Genomic DNA, 21,320 nt, shown 5'->3' on the forward strand with positions numbered 1-21,320 from the left:
CGGCCGCGGCGCGCGAAACAGCCGATTCGCGCGCCGCTGCTCCCCCTCCCTCCCAGGCTTGAGAGCCCGGGAGGGAGGGCGAGTAGCGGCGCGCGAGCGGCAGCGGAGGTGAGCTAGGGCGGCCGGGGCACATTTTTAGGGGCGGTATTCTGGCGCCGGCCATGCCGCCCCTAAAAATGTGCCGCCCCAAGCACCAGCTTGTTTTGCTGGTGCCTAGAGCCGTCCCTGGTTCTGCCTACTCGCATTCAGCAAGACAAGGACTCATTGGTCCTAGCTCCACTGCTACTGGCCCTGTAACATTGGAGAAGCTTGACCAAATCAGAAGGCCATGGATAGTTTGTGATTTTTGTGTGTGCTAATCAGACCTACAGAATAAAAATTTGCACTGGAATGTGTGCATTAGGATCTAAGTTTTTTTTAAATAATTTTTTTCTCATGTTTTTATTTACATTCTTAATGCAAAATAATAATTCTGTTTTGGATGACTATTGTTATTTAATTTAAAGGGTATTGAAAGGCTTCTGGAGATTCAGAAACAAATGATGAGATTGCTGGATCCTGTAGGCAAAGGGGTAAAATAAAAACTAATCCTAATTTAATAACTTGTGGAGTTAATACTGTTGATATGCTTCATATGGCCTCTCTAATACTGAACATAAGATTTATTATTTGACATTCATATCAGTCACCTGTGTATATTGAAAAGCGGGCCTTGTATCACATTTCTATCAGCTTTGTGGCATTAGGGTGACCAGACGTCCTGATATTATCAACCCTGATATTAGGGGCTTTGTCTTATTTACACAACTACCCCCCCCCAAAAAAAAGTGTCCTAATTTTTCACACTTGCTATCTGCTCACCCTAGGCACAATATAGTAAATGCATTTATTTCACACACCACATATTATACACACATTATAGCAGAGGAGTAGCTCTACTATAGTTAAGATTAAGGCCAGCTTTCAGTTTAAAGCTTGATTGTTCTAAGTGCCCTAAAAACTGTAGGGTAATTAGATTGCCTTGAAATTTGGTTTGCTTAATGGGGTGGTGAGGTAAGGTCAGTGATCCAAATTTGGGACCATTTAACAAAGGTTTTCTGAGATATAGACCCCAGAAAAGTAAAAACAAAAAATAGTATTTTATGAAGTTCACAGTTTCTAGCAATTTTGAAGTTTAAAATCGACCCTAGGCAGAAATCGAAGAATGAACTGTAAACAGTTGTGAAAAATCTGCCTCTGCCAAGAGTGTTTTTTGAGATATGTAATCTAAGTGTAGCAGAGTACTCAGAAGGTGCTGTAACTATTTTTGAAAAGAAAATAAATTACACATGTGAGTGCTCACTGGGAGGGAAGGGGTGACGGGTGCAAGAGTAAGTGGTAACAAGGGAAGAGAGGGTTGGGTCTGCAGTGAGGGATGGGGGTATTATGGGGAGGGGAGATAAATGGAAATGGGTGGAGGGAAGGGAAGAGGGCTTGTGGGCTCAGCTAAAGAGGAGAGGGTCGGAACTGGGAGGGTGGGAAGGGAAAAGACAGGAGGGGTTGGAGAATATGAGGGGTAGCAGAGGAAGTTGGGGTTTTAGGGAACTGGGGGCTTGTCAGCCCTTCTGTGTACATGCTGGACTATGGTGGAGCTCTGCACCTCAGCTCTACACCATTGCTGGCTGTGTATTCTGGGATCTGGGGGACCCTGCTCATCTTTGGGTGTCTGAGCCCCTCTCCCTGAAATCCAGAAAATGAGTAGTTAAGATACACCTCACCTCTGTGTGGAGTGGGTGGGGATGGGAAGGGCTAGCCAGAGTGTGTGGTGGAGGGAGCCCCGTTTGGAGGAGGGTTGGATTGGGTGGACTTGGGGCATGGCTGGGGAAGCCTGACTGAAGCAGGGGCAGAGTTCCAGCTTGGGATGAGTAATGGGAGTGAGGGGCCTAGCTCAGTGCAGCTTGGGCTATATAACTAAGGTGGTGTGCCACCTTCCAGTAAGCTGCTGCCTGTGATATGTGCATGCAGCAGCACAGAGCAGGAGATAGCAAGGAGCAACTTCTGGCTTCTGAAGTGCCAACTAATGGCTTAATGGGATGGGATGGGAAGCTGGAAATGTTGGTGGAGGGGCTATATGTTGTGAGGAATGGTGGGATAAAGGATGGAAAAGGAGTGAGACACACCAGTCTCTCAAACTTTTAAAATTATTGTAACCACCATGCATTAAAACTATCAAGGTTTGGGGACATAGACCATGGATGAGTTTTCTATGACCGGCCCTGGTAGCAACTACACATTGCAAACGTTTCAAAGCACAACATTATCCCTATTCCACGACAATAAAATGTATAGAATGGGGGAGGAGCTATGAGGAATCACATTGCAACTATGTGACCTAGTGGGAAGACTACTGGACTGGGATTATTATTAGCTCTGCCACTGGCCTGCTGGGAGACTGTGGGCAAGTCACTTCACCTCTCAGTGTCTCAATTTCCCATCTGTGAAATGGGGATAATGACGTAAAGTTCTTTGAGGTCTACTGATGAAAAGCACTATATAAAACTAGTTTTTTTTAATTATTACCTAGCCACAGAAGCATATCCGTTACAAACCTAGGTGAAAACTACAACTGTCTGAATGAACCCAAACATCTACCGACAAACATTTCTCTTTGTTTAAAAAAAATTAGAAAATGGCAATAAAATTCATTAACACAGAGTAAAGGTTGCCTGATGATATCTCGTGCACTTCCAGAACATTGAATTCAGCAAAACTCAAATGTCTGAAAGCCAGGAAATAAGAGGTCAGGTAAATGCTCATGCAGCCTTAACTCTACTCTCTCTGAGTGGTGCCCATAATACACACACTCCCAAGTGCTACCTGGACTTGCCCTATACTCAAACACACAGCCTACTCCCCCTAAGAGAGTATTACACTTGTCAAATTTAACAACCGCTTCACACCCTTTTACAACTCCTTCACACTTGCACATAAGATACCACCTAAACCTATACTTTCCCCTATCCAACATTAAACCCACAGAGTTCTTTCATATCTCACCTTTCTACTGTCAATACCCATGGCAAGAAGCCCCCAGTGCCCTGCTACTGACACAACCTACACAATTCTGTATTGAAATGATGCAGATTGGAACCTCAAGGTACCCATAAACCTCTCTCCTTTGATAATATACATGAGGGGACTCAGACCCAGATCTCTTCATATCAGAATCACAGCTCTTCCAAGCTACTCCATTTTATTCCTCCACCATTTAGTACAGCTACACTTCACAGTGAATGCACCTGGAGTGCATGCAGATAATTTCCAGTGGTTATTGCCAGCTCTAGGGGGCATTTATCTTAACTCTGTATTTCCTGGTTTTCAGAAGTTTTAGTTTCACTGCACTCGACATTCTGGAAGGGCATGAGCCAGGCAACCTTAAGTGCGTTAACAATGTATTTTGCCATTTCTCTCTCACACACACACAAACAAACCCCTGTTTGGTGACATTGAACTTTAATCAGAAATGTAGAATAGAACATTTTCACAAACACGAGATAACCAGCTATTCCATTATCCTTACAAGAAAAACTGCAATAAGAAGGAACCACATTCTAACATAAGTACAATGTAAAAGAAATGACCCTGATCCTGCAAAGACACGTTTAACTTTACACACAAAATAGTTCTACTGAAGTCAGTAGGATTATTGACAAAGTGTGTAAAGTTAAGTGTGTGCATACATTTTTGCAGGATTGGGGCCCTAGTTATTCTTCATGTGCATAGTCAGTCCAGATCCACACTTTTGGGAGCACATATGCAGTTGGCACAGAAAGTGAAAATTCTCTGGAAAAGCAGCAATGCACATTCTTCATTGAAATGAACATTTGGAGATGAGTTATTGTGTGGTAATAAAACAATATCATTACTTTGTACTGTACACAGAATACTCCTCTTCTGTGTTTTCCAAACTAATGTTTTCTAACCTAAAGGAGTACACTTAATGTTATGAGATCAAAGTTGATCAACTCTTTTTTTTTCTCTTTTCTCTCCCTGAAATAATTATGTAATTCTTGGATTTTCCCAAACAAAACTGCTTCATTGCTTTTTCTTCAATGCCAACAGTCCAGCCCTCAGCTAACAGACAGTAAAAAAGGCAGTGCGCGTAGTGCAGTGAAAAAAGCTCCGGTAAGAAAACAGATTTTAGTTTTAAGCTTCCAGAGGATTATGATGAACAACAGGAAGCCCAAACATTCCAAGTTATAAAATGTTCATTGACAGTGGCCTTTTTAAAAGGTCAAAGTCAAGACTTCTAAATTCCAGATAGGACACATTTTGTATAATCTAATAGGAAGTGTTTTTTGGATTCTATTAGCTAACACCGCCCCCTCCCCCCCAAAAAACCCGTGAGGGGGTACTCCACGTGGTTCATCACATGGAGACCCTGATGCATCATATGCATAGGGGAGGGATTTGGGAGGCCAGTGAGGAGGCAGAGAGCATGACCCTCTCACTACATAGATCCTTGGGACAACTGCATGTAAGGATTGTCCCTGTGCGTTGCTTCCTATCCCTGGCAGCACAACTACCTGGGAAACCACTCTACCTTTGATTTACCAGACCCCTCTGAAAGTAGTAGAAAATTGTATTGTCAAGCTTCTATTTAGGTATTATAAACAATTAAAATCAAAGCTATTAAAAGAGCAATGGATTTTGGGGTGAGGATTGTTATACTGAAGTTTTGGGGCTTTTGCTTAATATAGAAGGGTGTTTTAGTTTCATTCTTTTTTAGCCTGAAGAGGTTGATAAAATGGTATTTTGAGAGTTGGCTGTGCAGTATATAAATCCCCATAATGCATGAAATGTCAATATACTATTTTAATCAAAAAGCACATTTTGTTTCTTTAGTAATTTAAATCATCCATATAAGGGACTTCTGGGTTTTGTTTCTTTGTGTCTGTATATAACACAATGCTAGCAGGCACTCATTTAGCCTATAGCAGTTCAAGACTCAGTCCCTGTTACATCCTGGTTCAAACATAGTCTGTTTTCCAGGGCAGATGAATTTTAGTCTACCTTTTTTGCTTTACTTAAACAGTTCACAAGGATGAAATAAAAGACGGATGTCAAAGGGCTTGGCTATGCTACAGATGGTACAACAGCACAGCTTCGGCACTGCAGCTGTACTGCGGTAGCCCCATAGTACTATAGACACTTGTTACAGTGACATTTTCTCCCGTCACTGTAGTTAATCCATCCTCTCAAGAGGTGGTAGCTAGGTTGATGGAATAATTTTTCCATAAACTTAGGGTATGTTTGCACTGCAGTTAAAACCCAGTGGCTGGCCTGCGTCAGCTGACTCAGGCTTGCCGGGCTCAGGCTAAGGGACTGTGTAACTGCAGTGTAGATGTTCGGGCTTGGACTGGAGCCTGAGTTCTCAGACATTTCGAGGGAGGAGGGCCCCAGAGCTCAGGCTCCAGTCCAAGCCTGAACATCTACACTGCAGTTAAACAGCCCTGCAAGCCCAATCCCTGCGAGCCCAAATCAGCTGACACAGACCAACTGCGGGTGTCTAATTGCAGCATAGACGTAACCTTAGTGGTATCTGTACTGGGGCTTAGGTCAGTTTAACTACTTCTCTTAGCGACATAGCTAGGTCAACCTAAGTTTTAGGTGTAGACCAGGCCTCAGGAGGAAGCAAAAATAAAGAAATTGAAAAGAAACAATTTAGAGAAATCATATGAAAATACAAACTTAAGCCTTATCCTGGGAATATGATAGCATTCAGGTGGACTGCTTCACTCATGCACTATCCATTGCAGGATCATATTCTGATCTTAATGCTATATCTAGATAACTATGAAATAAATTGCCTTTTCACTTCTTCCATCCCGGTACAAGACTCTATCTCACAGTAATCTGAACTGTACCCATCTTTCCAAATTTTATATTTGATAGAAGGTCCCCAACTCAGTCTCTGTAGCTAGTCTTCTGCTCCTTCTTAGGGGTCTTACTCCTTCAAGATCTCTTGAGTTTAGGCAGAGACACTGTGTCACCTTCCAACTAACTTCTTCCTCAACAGAACCCAGTTCTGCTGAGTTACCTTGGCAACCTCATGATGTCATTCTTTAGAATCCCAGGTCTACAGCTATTATAGTTATTCAGATCAGCTGTGCTCAATCTGTTTAGGCGGTAGCATCAGTTTACCAGTCTAAGATTTCAGCTATACTTGCTAGTATATTCAGTAGTACGCGCTGTAACCTGCTGACAAGCATGGGCTATTGCACATGAAGGAGTCCAAGTTCCATTGTGGGACAGAGCACTCACAAATGAATTTGTAGTACAGAGGCTCTACATCAAGGTAGAGCGGGGGGAGCCTGAAGTTCATATACCTGTTGTTAAGAAAGAATAATTTATTACATAGACATAGTCCCATGAGGTCTCTGAAGGAGAGCTCTATGTAAGCTCAAAAGCTTGTCTGTCTCACCAACAGACGTTGGTCCAATAAAAGATATTACCTGACCCAGATTGTCTCTCGAATATCCTGGGACTAACACAGCTACAACACTTGTTTATTACATAACATTCATAGTAGTAGAGTTTATAAAGCAACACAACTTTTGTAGCTGATTAAGCACCAAAGCAAAGCTGAGACACTTTATTTAGTACAAATCTGCTTATGGCTAGTATATTCCCACATCAGAAACATTTTGCCTGATGTTCAACACGATAAAGACCATAACATAGCTATATTTCCCGCAACATTTTGTTTCCTCATGAGGGCTTGAAAGAGCTGTACTACCTCTTGAATGTTCCAATGGTGTCACGTTGGGGTAACGGACAAGGATAACTGAGAGGGAAGTGAGTTTAAAATTTAAATGACAGTTGGAAGGAACAAGGAAACAGTTGTGTGGAAAAGGCATAATCTACAGCAAGGAAAACTTTTTCATAGCATGCACCACTTCTTAATGGAGATTGGGGGGTGGGGAGGATCCACAAGGCAATCACAGATGTGCAGACCAACTCCCATTTGTAATTTCATAACAGACTTTTGGCAATTACAGAATTTGCTTATGTGGAAAGGCAATATTAAGAGAGCTTTTACGGTATTTTGGTGGTCTTTTAATGAACTATAGTAGCTGGAAACAGGTGAGCCAGAACCCTGGGACCAGCCATAGTTCCACAGACTAGCCTTCCTTCCATGGACCAGCTTTTGGTAACCTCTCCTTATATAGGGTATCGTCCATAAGATTTTCAGTATCAGTTGTGAGAGGAGAACGTTATATTTTTCTGAGCTGAGGTTGACTGAAATCCTACTGTCCTATAGCTACAAATATGTTAATATAGACATTGTTTCTGTTTTATTTCCAGCCATCAGTTTTAAAGAGAATATCCCATTTGGGGTGCTTAATAACAGGGTGCGATAGTCTAGAACAACCTCTGATCTTACTGCAAACAGCTTGCAGGAATCTAGGTCTGGAACTAGGAATAGATGTACATTTAGCAATAAACTGTGCTGCTCATGAATTGATGGACTATGTAAGTTATTTTTAATATCTCTTTTACTGATTTTAAAGTGATTGTGTATTGTTTCTTACTTATTTTGCGGTAGCACATAGGTATCACAACCACATTGTGTTAGGCAGTGTACAAACACACAACAAAGATAAGTCCCCTGCCCTGATATACGAGGCTTTGAACATGTAGCCCCCGGTGGTGTGCACCACCCAAGACAGCAGAAAATGTTATGGGTGAGTGGCGGGAAGCAAGCTTCAGGGAGACCACTCAGTTGTCTCATCCACTTGTGTACTATGCAGCATAGCTCTGTAGTGACTCTGCACATGAACATGGAGAACAAGGGACAGCTAGTGTGATGAGACATACCCATACCTACTAACAGAATGGGTACCCGGGAATAAAACCTTGCGTGGAGCAAAGCACACTGGGCCATAGCAGCTATTCCTCCTTATGACCTGGCGTAGCAGCTGTGGCTCGCTTTAGAGACACTTGGGACAGTTGTGGCTAAGTCATCCATCCCTTTTCATGTGGGGTGTGGCCCATTATTCAGGATGTGGCCTTTAGAATTTAAACACTGAAAGGCTAATTGTGCCAGCCAGCATTACTCCTATTTTTCTTTGTTTGAGACTTTTCTGATCAATCCTTGTCAACTGTAGCAATGCTTTAATGGTTAAATATTCACTACTAGTTAAATGGAGCATGCCAAATTTATTTCACTTATGATCTAAACTGGATGTGAGTCCAAGTTTCCAAAAGAGCCTTCATTCATACCAATGTGCAGATTATATGCCTAGATTCCATGCTCCCCTCCTTGCCTTTAAATGTCTAAATAGCTTCATATTCTGCAAAGTAATGGATTCCTGCTGTAATCCATTCACACTATTCTCCTCCCCCCCACCCCTGACCCCGTATTTTATTGTACAACACCTGTTGTGCTTTAAGACTATACACACATCAAGGTGTAGGGTACAATCTACTCTGTAAAAACAAAAACAAAAAAACACTTGCAGCAGCGAGCCTCAGATGTGGGCTCGTGCTACAGGGCTAAAAATAGCAGTCTAGGTGTTCCTGCAGGGGCTGAAGCCTGAGCTCTGAGACCCAGTGCTGGGGGTGAGTCTCAGAACCAGGCTCCAACCTGAGCAGGAATGTCTTCACTGCTATTTTTAGTCCCGTAGCACAAGCCCTGTGAACGCGTTGCTGCAGGCTTTTTGTTTTTCTTGCAGCGTAGATGTACTCAAATACCTGTTCTGTCTGGCTTAGTATTTAATGAGGTTTTTAATGTTTTGCTGTCAATGACAGAAACCCTTCATCTTTAATATCAGACATTTTATAAGACGCTTGTGGCGTGTAACAGAAACCGTGCCAACTGAGGTCAATTTGGCACACCCAGAAATCCTATTTTAAAATGAACAGAACCTTAAACGATTAAACAACAGGAACTGTCATAACATTAATGGTGTGTGAAAGTGATGAAAGCTAAAACGTCTCCTGTAGTTTGGCATTCTGCCATTAATTCTACCACTACCTAGACAGTATTTCCAACCTCAGGTGTGCCAAAATCATGAGTCAGGTCTCACAAATCATAAGTATGGCATAAAAACAATATATTTTGCTTCTTTTTCTTTGCCCTCTGGTTTCTGAGCCTTTAGAGTGCACTCATTTCACGTTTTCAAGATTTTTTCTGCACCCATTAGGGCTAGAAACTTTTTTCACCAAAAAAACCAAAAACAACCCAGAAGTTTTTGTGCAGTGTCTTTATTCAGCAGCAGAGGCTTTCAGAAAAATGCCAAATAGTGTGAAGCTCACAATAAAATCACGAGAGTTGGCAACACTGCCTAGGACATGCAGAGGTCTAAAAATAGCATGAGGTAAACGCCATCCACCTCACACAAAGCCTGAGTAAATAGCTAATGGTCTCTGGACTGAAATAAGGGCCGTGTACCCTGCACTCACCTCGGGAGGGTTTTGTGGCCACTGGATATGCATGAGTGCAGTGGAAATTGTTTACCACAAAATTGCTACCATTTTTATCTTTTACACATTTAACTTATGTTTTTAGACCAAAGGAAAATATGAAGTACTGACTGGAACACTCAAGAGTCCTGATGAAATGGTCGATATGTATGTGGACCTAATTAATAAATATCCCTCTATTATTGCATTAATAGATCCCCTGAGGAAAGAGGTAAGACAGATATTTTGAAAGCTTTTAGATTATGCTCTGGGAAATATATTTTCTAAAGGAAATAAGAAGCCATACATAACCACTCGTGGGTGAAATTCACTCCTATCCAGAGGGCCAGTACACCATTTATACACCACCTATATCTTACTTAATCCCTATTCTGAGAGCTTAAGTTGTACATATGTGATGCATAGGCCATATGTTAGCTCTTTGCACTGAGCTTGCATGTGTTTACCAAAAATTAAAACCATGAGGAAAAAGTGGCATTTTTCACTCTCTTGGAGACACACAGAATGAAAATAGATGTCAGACTTTATTCACATGTCCACTAATTGGTGATAATGGCCCTTACTTTATATACATTTGACATGACACTTGATAGAAATTAATCCTGATTAGTGTGAGCATAATGCAGATATACAATACATAATGCATTTTAAAGAATTAAATGAAAATGAAGTTCTGGCAGATTCCACTTGCTAAGCCACTGTCATTTTAATTACACATCCTTTCTTGGGTGCTCATATAGTATTTTAGAAGCATTGCAAAAGTGAAAAACTACTTGTGCAGCAGGAAAAAAGATTTAGACATAGCTGTACATTCCTAAGAATCATTTAGTAATGAAATAAGTTGCTATGATACTATCGCACCAACATTTACACTCATACTGCAATATAAACCTATATTTGACAGTGCTGCTCAACAGAGTTAAAAGGAGTGGTAGAACCACATAGAATTAACTCGAGTATATTAACATTAGATTTAACTACCAATAAAATCAAAATTAGAAGAGATATATGGATGTGGCCAATTAATAAATCATAATTAAGTAGAACAATATTAAATATGATATTAAGATATATGTATATGGATGAAAGGGACAGATTTTATAAATTTAAATATCAATGGTTTTATCATTGTTTCCAATTATGTTAATATTTAGGTTTGCCATATTTCAAAAAGACAAAAACCCCACTATAGCCATGTAAATATATTTTCCACAGTTCTGCAGCCACATCATTTAATGTGGAATCTATCCCTTGGAGAAGAATTGTGCACCAAATCCCTAAGCTTTCATTTAAAAACAATGCATCTTTCTAGCCTTCATGCTTATGAAGAAAACCTTTAAAATGTGAACCAAGGGTAAACCAATGCAATGTTGTCTTCCTGAATCTGCTCATAGCCTGAAACAATAGCTCTGAGAGGAGTGAACTGCTCCATTCATCTCAATGAGTTGTTAACTCTGAAACCTAAAAGGTGACCATTTAAATATGAAAGTTTAAAACAATTTCATGGCTGATCATCCTAGCAGAAATGTATAGCTAGCTTTGCTTCTCTCACAGTTCTAAACTGACTCACGCCCTTCCCAAGGTGCTAGAAGCCCAGATTGTTCCTTAGCTGCCCAAACTTCCAACTTCCCCTGACAGCTGCTGTGATGAAGTTATGTGCTTTCAATATAAAAATCTGCAGAATATCAAAAATTGAATATGGGGCAGCTTAAAATAGTTCAGTATTTAACAAAAACAAATGACAAAGCTTATTCACAACACAGCTTTGCCACAAACATTTGAGCATTTTAGAAGTATCACTAATCTGGACCCATTTCTTCCGTCCATTCTTATACAGCAAAACACTTTAGTGAGTGCTAAACTTTAGGCATGTGCTTAAGTGCCATTAACTTCAGTGTGACTTAAGCATGTGCTTAAATGCTTTGCTGAATTGGAGCCCTACATAGTGCAAATTTCTAATTACAGATACAGATTCTGTATGTGTGATTGGTAGAGCAAGAATTATGAACTGAGGAAATTCACAAATCTCAAATACATCTGAGAATTTTTACAATCTATTCACAGATAATTTGTGAACAGAAAAAAGGCAAACTTTATTTGCTGTTCTCTCTGAGTCTGACTGCAGCTCTTATCTTCCTGCCTTGATACATGTCATCAGGCTGATTATATGGCTACTTCCTGTTTCACTATTTCAGATTTAAATGAGATAGAGATTTTAAAATAAATAATTTCTAGCTATTTAGCCTTATTTTATATTGGATCAAGTGACTGGAAACTATTTTATATTCCGTATCAGAGGGGTAGCCGTGTTAGTCTGAATCTGTAAAAAGCAACAGAGGGTCCTGTGGCACCTTTAAGACTAACAGAAGTATTGGGAGCATAGGACCCTCTGTTGCATTTTATATTCCATTAGTTTTCTTTTAACCAAGTCTGCAGGAGAGTAATCTGGGTAGCAGACTCCTACATTCAATTCATTTTGCAGTAATATATTAGCTGATGCTTTTTACCTGTGACTAGCTCTCTTCTTGCCTTTAGCAAAATCCCTACAGCCAAACAAAATGCCAGTGATATATTTGATTTGTGTCTGCTAATAAAAATAATTTCTCTGTGTGAATGATAGCCCTGGGGCAAAATCCTGGTCCCACTGAAGTCAATGGCTGTTTTGCCATCAACTTTAGTGAGGTAACGATTTCACGCTTGGTGTTCCCTATGCTCCCCCTCCCCACCTTATTTTCACCCCTCAACATTTTTTTTGATAGTTGTTTAAAGGACAATTTAGGAAAACAAATCATTTACTTTACTGTTTACCCAGGATGGCCAGCAATGGAGCAATATATGTAATACTGTTGGTTCCAGATGTTATTTGATTGCAGAAGATGCAGCCAAAAGTATTTCTAAACTTGTGGAGGATCAAAATATAAACGTACCAAAATGCAGTGGTCTTATAATAAAATATACAAATCAAACCAAGATATCTGACCTCACAGAACTTACCCGACTTCTAGATGGTGAGTAGTGGAAAAGTCTGAATTTCAAAACCCTATAATGAATACATAAGACAGCTACACTTATGCAATCTATAAATATGTAATATTTCACATTTAAATACAGCAGTTGACAGTTTAGGATGTGCTTGTTAAAAGAAATTAAAACTCATGGCTTGATTGCCAAATATATTTAGGAGTTCATATATTCTGAAAATATTTAAGGAATGCTTATAATATGTTCCAGTGCTTCAAATGTACCTGAGTCATACTGTGCATGTCTTGAATGTGTATGTATTTTCAAGCTATGTCTAAACTTTATATATTCGGACACCAGAACTGAAAAACAAACAAAAGCTGAACTGGAGGAAGCTGAAATGTTGCCTGTAACAAACAAACAAAACCAGATTGGTCCACAAATGTAGTCTAGACAAATAAATTAATGATTCTCTGTTATTGACCCTTGGTCGTTACTGTACATAATACTTGTGGGGGGGGTTACATTTGTCAATATCGTATTTTGTTCTTTATATGTTCCCAGAGACTTTATGATGGATGCATTTTTATATATCTAACTGTTCCCCTCCTCCCTAAAATAAAACAAAATGAAAAACCACCATGTCAAAAATCAATGAATAGTGAGCTTTAGGATTTAAATCACACCAGGTGGGAGGGCTGCTTTTCATAGTGAAGAGGAATCACTTCTGCTATGCTAGAGAATACATTTAGAATTAGAATACAGTACCTAGAACCCCATTCTACCATCTGGAATACATTGCCAGAATGATCAACTTAGCCTGTAGTAGTTATAAGAATTAAAGCACAGATGTTAGGTGTCACCTTAGCCAGGCTGAAAGGAAATACACCTCTACCCCGATATAACGCGACCTGATATAACATGAATTCAGATATAACGTAGTAAAGCAGTGCTCCGGGGGGGCCCTGCGCACTCCGGTGGATCAAAGCAAGTTCAATATAACGCGATTTCATCTATAATGTGGTAAGATTTTTTGGCTCCCGAGGACAGCCTTATATCGGGGTAGAGGTGTAGATTTAACAAGGTAAAAGGAGAAATAATAAAAATTCAGACAGGTATTATATTGCAACAATTAAACTGATATTAATGTGTACTTTTCTATCAGGAGAACATTTACTCCATCTTTCCCCTATTTGTATTTAACCTCAGAGCAAGCCAAAGGACTTAATGTATAAAAAGTGAAATCTATATTTTTGTGAAATATATAAAATATTTACTAATGAAGGCTAAAAACTCTTATTATATAGGTCAAAGACATATTGCCATATTAGGAAGTCCAGCTGGAGAATCTTCTGATGATAGCCTTGTAGATCTGGTATGTATTGAAAGCTGTTCAGTTTCAGAATTGCTAAACCATTGCTTTTATCATGAACTGGTATTTAGGAGAAAGGCTGTCTGTGTTTGAGTAAGGCATATAATCTATTAAAAGGTTTTTTTTTCTTAGATAGTCACCTTTTACAGAGAGTTAATCTTTGAACTTTTTTTTTTTTTTTTAAAGCAAGAAAATTGCCAAAGCAGGATAAAGAGAACATACTTAAAAGTGTGTATTATCTATTTGCTTGCATTAGTTTGTAAAAATGTAAATGAATTACTGAAATTATACCTGAGTAGTAACAACAATCTTGCATAGTACATCTTAGCTCTGATCTCTTTGTATTGACATTGCATTTGCAAATAAAATTTCATTTCTTATGACAGTGATTAGTGTGCAACTCCAACTACATCTTTAATTAAAGGAAGGTTTTATTCCCACATAGAGAGATGAGAAGTATTATTGTGAGTAGGGTTTACTTTAGGACACCAAGTTAAATAACTAGGAAGAAAGTGACTTCATTGCTAAACCGTGGAATTTTAAAATATGCACTTTTTTGTCCTAAGGCTGTTGGCCTGAGTGCCAGGTTTATCAAGTTGGGAGGTCTTTCCCGTGGAGAAAGGGTGACCAAATACAACCGCCTTCTTGCTATAGAGGAAGAACTGGCCAAGAATGGAACACTGCGTATGAGCTTCTTTCTTACTTGTTTTCAGCTTGCAATGAATAAGAGAACAAAGATTGCAGGAGGAATGATTGAAACTGCTCCACGGGAGGGAAAAGGAATGAAAAGACTATAAATAAGCAATGACAAAAAACTAGGATGGCACTTGCCACAACATATATTGTTGTCCTAATGGATTATCTGTTTACCTGAATGTTAAAATAGTCCCCTTCTTGAGGAGTAGCCTACATCACATTTTTCAGCAGAATTAATTGGTTAGAATCTTCAAGCCCATGTTGGCAAAAATAAGATAAAAATTAAATTAAATTAAATTAAGGTTTCTCCTCACAGAAAATTTTAGCCAAAAGCAGATGTGTCGCAACCAAAGCTTCAGTTTACAACCCATTTCACAGTAATATTCTTTACAAAAATGATGTTGAAAAAGTTCAGGTTGCATGAATAAGCACTCAAAAGTCAGGAAATGCTAATGTTAAGGATGCATGTGCAACCTTAGCTGTGCTCCTTATAGGTACCAGGATGCATGACATGGCCTGCATCTTCTCTCACACTAGTTTTATGCTGGTATAACTTCACTAACTTCAGTGGAGTCACTCCTGATTTTTACCTGTGTAAGTGAGAGAATAAAAGCCCAAAATCTTTAACCCTTTGATAGCGTATTATTTCTTGACTAATATCTCAATTTTTTTTCACACAACTTTATATTCACATGTGTAGCATGTGATATATTTTCATTCTTTTATACTTGCACTAACTCTAGATTTTTCTTAGTCTAAGATATGTATAACTGACAGCACCCATGTACTCTACATGTTCTTTACAAGTGTAATAGCCTTCCTTATGTTCAATTCAGAGGGTGAGGCAGCTAAAGGAACACAGCCAATTTATTTTTTTGGAGGTAAATAAAATGTTTACCTATTATTAACAACACTTCAGATTATTAAAAATATATATATACTACTTACTTTCCCTACCACCACCATGTTTTGCATTGGTCTTGGCTGGGACTATGAAAAAAAAAAATCAATGAAATCAGTTTACTTTACACATATGTAAAAACTGTAACAACTAACAGAAATATAGTAATATAATAGCCCAAATATAAGTTCACCATGTCCCTTTTACTAGGAAAGGGACTTAGCTGAACATGCATGTGCAGCACAACCTTTCTTATGTGCATTTCAAGTGATGGGGCAGTTAACTACAGCGGTATGAACTTAACTGGCTCATCAGTATTTTAGTACGCAGTACTTTAGTACACTAAACAAAAGATACCAAGCATTGACAAATGTTTAAAAATACACCTCATAAACTTCAGCAGTTTCCTGCAGATAACACTGCTCTAGCAGTAATAAACCCCAGTAGCAAAATCCACATCCACCTAACTACTCCCATCTCCACATAGATCAGGGAGAAGGGATAGACCTATCACTGTGCCCTGAAGATTAACCAATTCAGGCTGTTATAGACCAAGGTTCTGATCCTGCAACCAACAGTGTAGGGGTGAACTGCTACACCTGCATTTAGCCCCATTAGACTCTAAGGGCCAGATTGCTGAAGGTATTTAGGCACCTAAAGATGCAGATAGGTGTCTAGTGGGATTTTCAAAAGTGCCAAGGCATCTGGGAGTTAGGTGCCCTGCCACTTTTGAAAATCCCATTAAGCACCTATCAGCATCTGTAGGCACCTTAATACCTTTAACAATCTGGCCTAGCTGCTCTGTCAGTTGCAGATCAGACCCAAGGGAGGTAGTGAGTTTTCATTCATATTAAAACTGTGTACTTACATAAATTAAACATAATACATGCATCATTTGGGATTATATTTTTTAAATCTAGTGTAGTGTCTGCAAATTTGTTTAGAACAATCAAGAAACTTTTTTTCCATTGCAGGTTCAGGAGAAAACCATGAATTTGTTGATTTTGCTGAAGAGGCACAAACAGCAGAAGAACTTCTCGATGCACTCCCTCCCACAGAGCAGGACCCATGGCCTTCACAGCATTCTCAGCCTCTGCTGGCCCAGGACCAAAATCCTGTTTCCTTACATGGGAGTACACTGCATCTCAACGAGGCTACCAAGATGGACCCATCCATATTTCCTTAATGACTGTTTGGCACTAAGGTGATATCAAAGGTCTAGTCCATCAAGGTGCTGAGCGTCCTCAGCTCTCATTAAAGTTAATAGGAGTTGAAGGTGCTCAGCACCACATAGGATTGGATCCTAAATTTGGAGTTTTCGGTTCTGATGATGCCATTAGATCTGTGACGAGGGAATCATGTGCTTGTATGGAACCATAGTTAAGTTTCCACATGGTTGCAAGGATTTCCCCCTTGTGCAGATGCAATAAGGCGAGAGCTCTAGTGAATTCTCAGTGAATCAAACTTGATTTGTTTGATTGCCATTAATTCTACCCTGTTACATCTAACTTACAATAAACTACTTTTAAATGCCTGAAGTTCAGTGATTACCGGTACTTTGTTTTCATTCAAACTCATCCTATTTTGATAGTTTTTGTACCTGCACATGTTTTATTAGTCTCTAATTCTGATGTAGCTGCTCCACCTTGTATTTAGCTGTGACACCTTTCCCAGACCAAGAGCAGCTCTGTGTAAGCTCAAAAGCTTGTCTCTCTTACCAACAGAAGTTGATACAATAAAAGCTATTACTTCACTCACCCTGTTTCTATAATTCTGCTATAAGACACTGCACTACTAAAATAGGTGTTTATATTTCTTTGTATATATTTTAGCCAGGGTAAATTTGTAACACAAAATAATCCTACAGAGTACATCATTTCTTATTTTAGATATTCCATAACACTTATCTGAAGATACTTTGTGTGGGATTTTCAAAAACAGCTCCACACTGACCTATCTCTGCTCCCATTGACTTCAGCAGAAACAGAGTTAGGTCAGTAGTGAGAAGTTTTTGAAAATCTTACCCATCAAATCTAAAACAAGATTTTGGAGTACTGAATGTTTTAATAGCATTATTTTCTCTATACTCTGCATAACTATATTTATTTTAAACAATAACGGTCTATTGATTTTAAAATGATGCCTAAGCTTTATATATAACAACAAACTATGGACAAGTAATAAGCAAACACTTTATGAAAACAAAAAAACTTGACTGTTATGCTATTTCATCACACAACACATCCTCAACACCTCTCGTCAGCCTGGTGTACATCAGGAATTTTGCCCTGATTCTAGTAATTGATGGCCAGTTACATCAGTGTAAACCCCAAGTGTAGACAAAAAGAGCTGCACTTTGCACAGGTAGAAGAGGTTACCCCATTTTCAAGTAAGGAATAACAACAACAAGACTTCACAGTGTCTGGGAAACTGTCATTAAGATTTTTAATAAGCAACAGTGAAAAGATAATTTATATCAATGTAACAGAAATAGTTTACATAAAAGAAGTATTTTTTTTAAAAAACTTCTGTTTTAGGACAGCTTGCGGTTAACATATACAGCAGTAGTAATAATTTGAGGAAAAATACATTTATAAAATTTTACATTTTAAATTCAGTGTAAGCAGATACCTAAGTGTAAAATCAACTACTAAAAAAACCACAGAAATGTAGATATACAATAAAATGACAAATTTCCCCAAAGTTAGGAAATACATTTAGTTGACTAATTAGATCAACCCCAAGATTTGCTTAGCAAACATGCCAAAAAAAAAAAAAAGGCACAACTACCACATTCATGACTATCATTTTCTTTCTAAAAGAGAAGCACCAGACAGCTCCATGCAAAGCCAAGCTAACAAACTGAACACATTCATCCTTTTCAATAGTTAAAATACTATCACTGTTTCTTATGGGCATTAAAAAAAAAAATCTAATAGTGCATACAAGTATATTACCACTCAACATCAGTAACACCAATCTTCAGTTTAAATTAAAAAATAAATCCCTGATTACCTTTGTTTGTTCAATGTAGTAGACAAGTAGAGTGAAATATTGTGCTGATTTTTAAAAACGTCTAAGGAATGGGGATTGGTAGTGAAGAGTAAGTTATATACCTGTGGCTCTATCTTCATTGGAAAGAAGGGCTGTGATAAAATGTGGTACTCACATGATAACACAACTCATGCCACCACAGTATAAGGCTTACAAAGATCACGTTGTAAGTTTGTGTATTAGTAATATTGGACCTGCTCTTGAAGTCAATGGGAGTTCTGAGTGCAGATCAATTGCAAGATTGACAGAGAGCCCCAATCCTGTATACATTTACTCAAAGGAGTCCAGTGACATTTATTATTTATTACAGTAGCCCCTAGAGGCTCCAACCAACTTCAGATCTCCACTGTGTTGGGTGCTGTCCGTGCCCTGAAGAGCTTACAATCTAAACAGACAAGATGAACAAAAGTTGGGAGAACAAGACGGGGAACTGACGCACAGAAAAATTAAGTGATTTGCTCCACAACATATAGTAAACTGTGTCAGTAAACTGGGAACAGAATCCAGATTTCCTGAGTCCCAACCCAGTGCATTAACCACAGGCCCGTCCTTCATCTTCAGCTCAAAAGGATTTACATTTACTTCAGCGGGAGTTGGCTGAGGACCATGAGTTGGCTCATTAAGCCAGACTACAATGGACTCCTATGCATAAGGATTATTTACATGTGTAATGATGTGCAGGAGTGGACTGTCACACTGTGATCTAGTAAAGGGTGAGTGGAAATGTCCACATAGGCACAGCTTTTCAGGATTGGGCCTTGTTCATTATTTTCCTATCACACTCTATATTGAGGACCTCACTCCACTGAAATCAATAGGAGTCTTTCCATTGATTTCAATGGAAGTGGGAACAGATCTTAACAGAGTTTCAATTCCCAAAGGCTAAGGAAGCATCAGTTTAACATTCTAAATTTAGAAACAGTTACCAAAACTGGTACCAAACTGGCAAACTGCACTGCCTGTTTTCCCTGCTCGTGTCAACCGTTTACTGGAGAGACCGTTTCACGTTTGTGCTTTAAAATAGCCTGTGTGGAGATGTTAGTGAGAAGGAGATCAGTAGAAGCCCTGTATTAAATAGGTATCAAAACATTTTTAAGGCAGTGTCTCTAAAACTGATTTTTATTGATATTACCCAGTCTAAATGAGGAAAGGTACTTTTTTGTGATTACCTACTTAGGGCCTGATCCAAAGCCCACTGAAATCAGAGGGGGGGCCTTTCCGCTGACTTCAGTGGTCTTTGGATCAGTCCCTTACTGGCCTTTACAAAGTGTCCAGTTGTTAACACTAAAAAAAAAAAAAGGGGGGGGGGGGATTTTTTTGATAAAATTAAAAAACAATATTGTGAGTAACCCATTATCTAGGAAAATACACATACGAGGCCAAAACAAAAAGGGATTTTGAGTTGTATATAGTTATGTAACCTACTAATGCATATACCAAAACTGCATACAATAGGTCATTTCAGTAAGCTATTACTGAATATAGTTCTGAGTGCAGAATATAGCCCTTGCCAATTCACTTAAGCAATTTACACTTACTGAGAAGGACTTCCAAAAGTCTCAGCCTTTTAGCATAATAATTAGCAGTTAGAGCTGTCTGACTCTTTTGCTTTATCAACACTAGTTTCTTTATATAATTGTTTATTTTTTTCTTCTTTCATCTTGTGTTGATTTATGATTTTTTCAGGCATCTGGTCTTTGGTTTGTGCTTCACTGGCGGAAACAGGATCTAAAACTACAATGGATTCCGTTTGATTTTCACTGCTAATAGCTTTTCTTGCAAATCCCACGTAACTAGGTGACCTGGGAAGAAAAGTAGAATAAATAAATACACAGATAAAAGGTTTCTTTATCACATTTTTGGAACAAAAGTGAGCAGAAATATATTTAAATTATTAACAGCATGGATGACCAAGGCAGTTACATTGTACAGACAATGACACACAAGTATAATAATCAGTTAATATACTAAAAACACTATGAATTTAAGAAGTAAACTAGGAAAAATTAAGTTATACAGCAGCAAACAAGGGCTTTCAGACTATGAAGGAGAAAGTCATTTTAAGTGACATTCTCTTTTCTGTGATCTCTCTACACCAGCTCATAGCTGGACCCCAGGTTTTAGGTTCTACATGTCAGCCAGGGAGGTGGCAGTAAATAAAACTCAGGATTTTCACACCATAATCCTGTGGCGAAGTAGGGAGAACCTGGCTTCTTGTCCCACATCTGCATTCTGCACCCTTGAAGAGGATGAACACAGCCTCTGATGTCCTAAACTCTGCCACATGCTAGAGAGGCAGACCTAGATGGTCAGATTTTCAAATTGTGCTCACCACTCTGCATCATTCTCAATGTAGAGTACTTTTGAAAATCCAGCCTTGAGATTCACTAACATGCAGAGGGTTATAGGCCCAGATTCTACACTTTTTGACATAGGCTTATACTCTGATAATTTGCTGTGGGGAGATCCTCACAGGAAGAAGAATATTTGTGGGTGCTTGCCTAGGGAGACCACCACGAAGCAAACTGTAAGGGCTTGCCTACTTTAGGGAGTTTTGTACTAGTGAAGTTACATGCGTGCAAACCCCTAGTGTAGATAAACTGCACCAGTGTTGAATAGGGCTAGCACTGGTATGACTTAGCCTAAACGAGACTACGGAAGGGGTCTACATGGGGCAGCTACATCCTTGTGACTAGGTAAGCATGGGCAGATGAATTACATCAGTGCAAAAATCCCAAATGTAGATAAGCCCTAGATTCACCAACAAGTTGGTGACTCTGCTCTCATGGAAGAGCTAACTACACATGACCGCTGGGTTCAGCTGCACATGCTTGCCTGGAGCTGCCAGTAAGTGAACCTGAATATTGA

At 39.1% G+C, this 21,320-nt stretch overlaps 2 protein-coding genes across 2 annotated transcripts in view; one reads left to right on the plus strand and one right to left on the minus strand.

The window, feature by feature from the left end:
- ENO4 (enolase 4) overlaps positions 1-16,584 on the plus strand; it is a 34,154-nt gene extending 17,570 nt beyond the window's left edge. The window contains exons 7-13 of the mRNA XM_065408574.1: positions 507-572; positions 7,348-7,515; positions 9,554-9,679; positions 12,281-12,476; positions 13,737-13,804; positions 14,368-14,485; positions 16,373-16,584. Of these exons, the coding sequence (XP_065264646.1) occupies positions 507-572; positions 7,348-7,515; positions 9,554-9,679; positions 12,281-12,476; positions 13,737-13,804; positions 14,368-14,485; positions 16,373-16,584 (954 nt within the window). The remainder of the gene's footprint in view (positions 1-506; positions 573-7,347; positions 7,516-9,553; positions 9,680-12,280; positions 12,477-13,736; positions 13,805-14,367; positions 14,486-16,372) is intronic.
- A 3,447-nt stretch (positions 16,585-20,031) lies between these two features.
- SHTN1 (shootin 1) overlaps positions 20,032-21,320 on the minus strand; it is a 75,440-nt gene continuing 74,151 nt past the window's right edge. The window contains exon 16 of the mRNA XM_065408126.1: positions 20,032-20,254. Coding sequence (XP_065264198.1) covers positions 20,032-20,254 — 223 coding nt within the window. The remainder of the gene's footprint in view (positions 20,255-21,320) is intronic.

Source organism: Emys orbicularis, chromosome 7 (genome assembly GCF_028017835.1).
Source record: "Emys orbicularis isolate rEmyOrb1 chromosome 7, rEmyOrb1.hap1, whole genome shotgun sequence".
Lineage (NCBI taxonomy): Eukaryota > Metazoa > Chordata > Testudines > Emydidae > Emys > Emys orbicularis.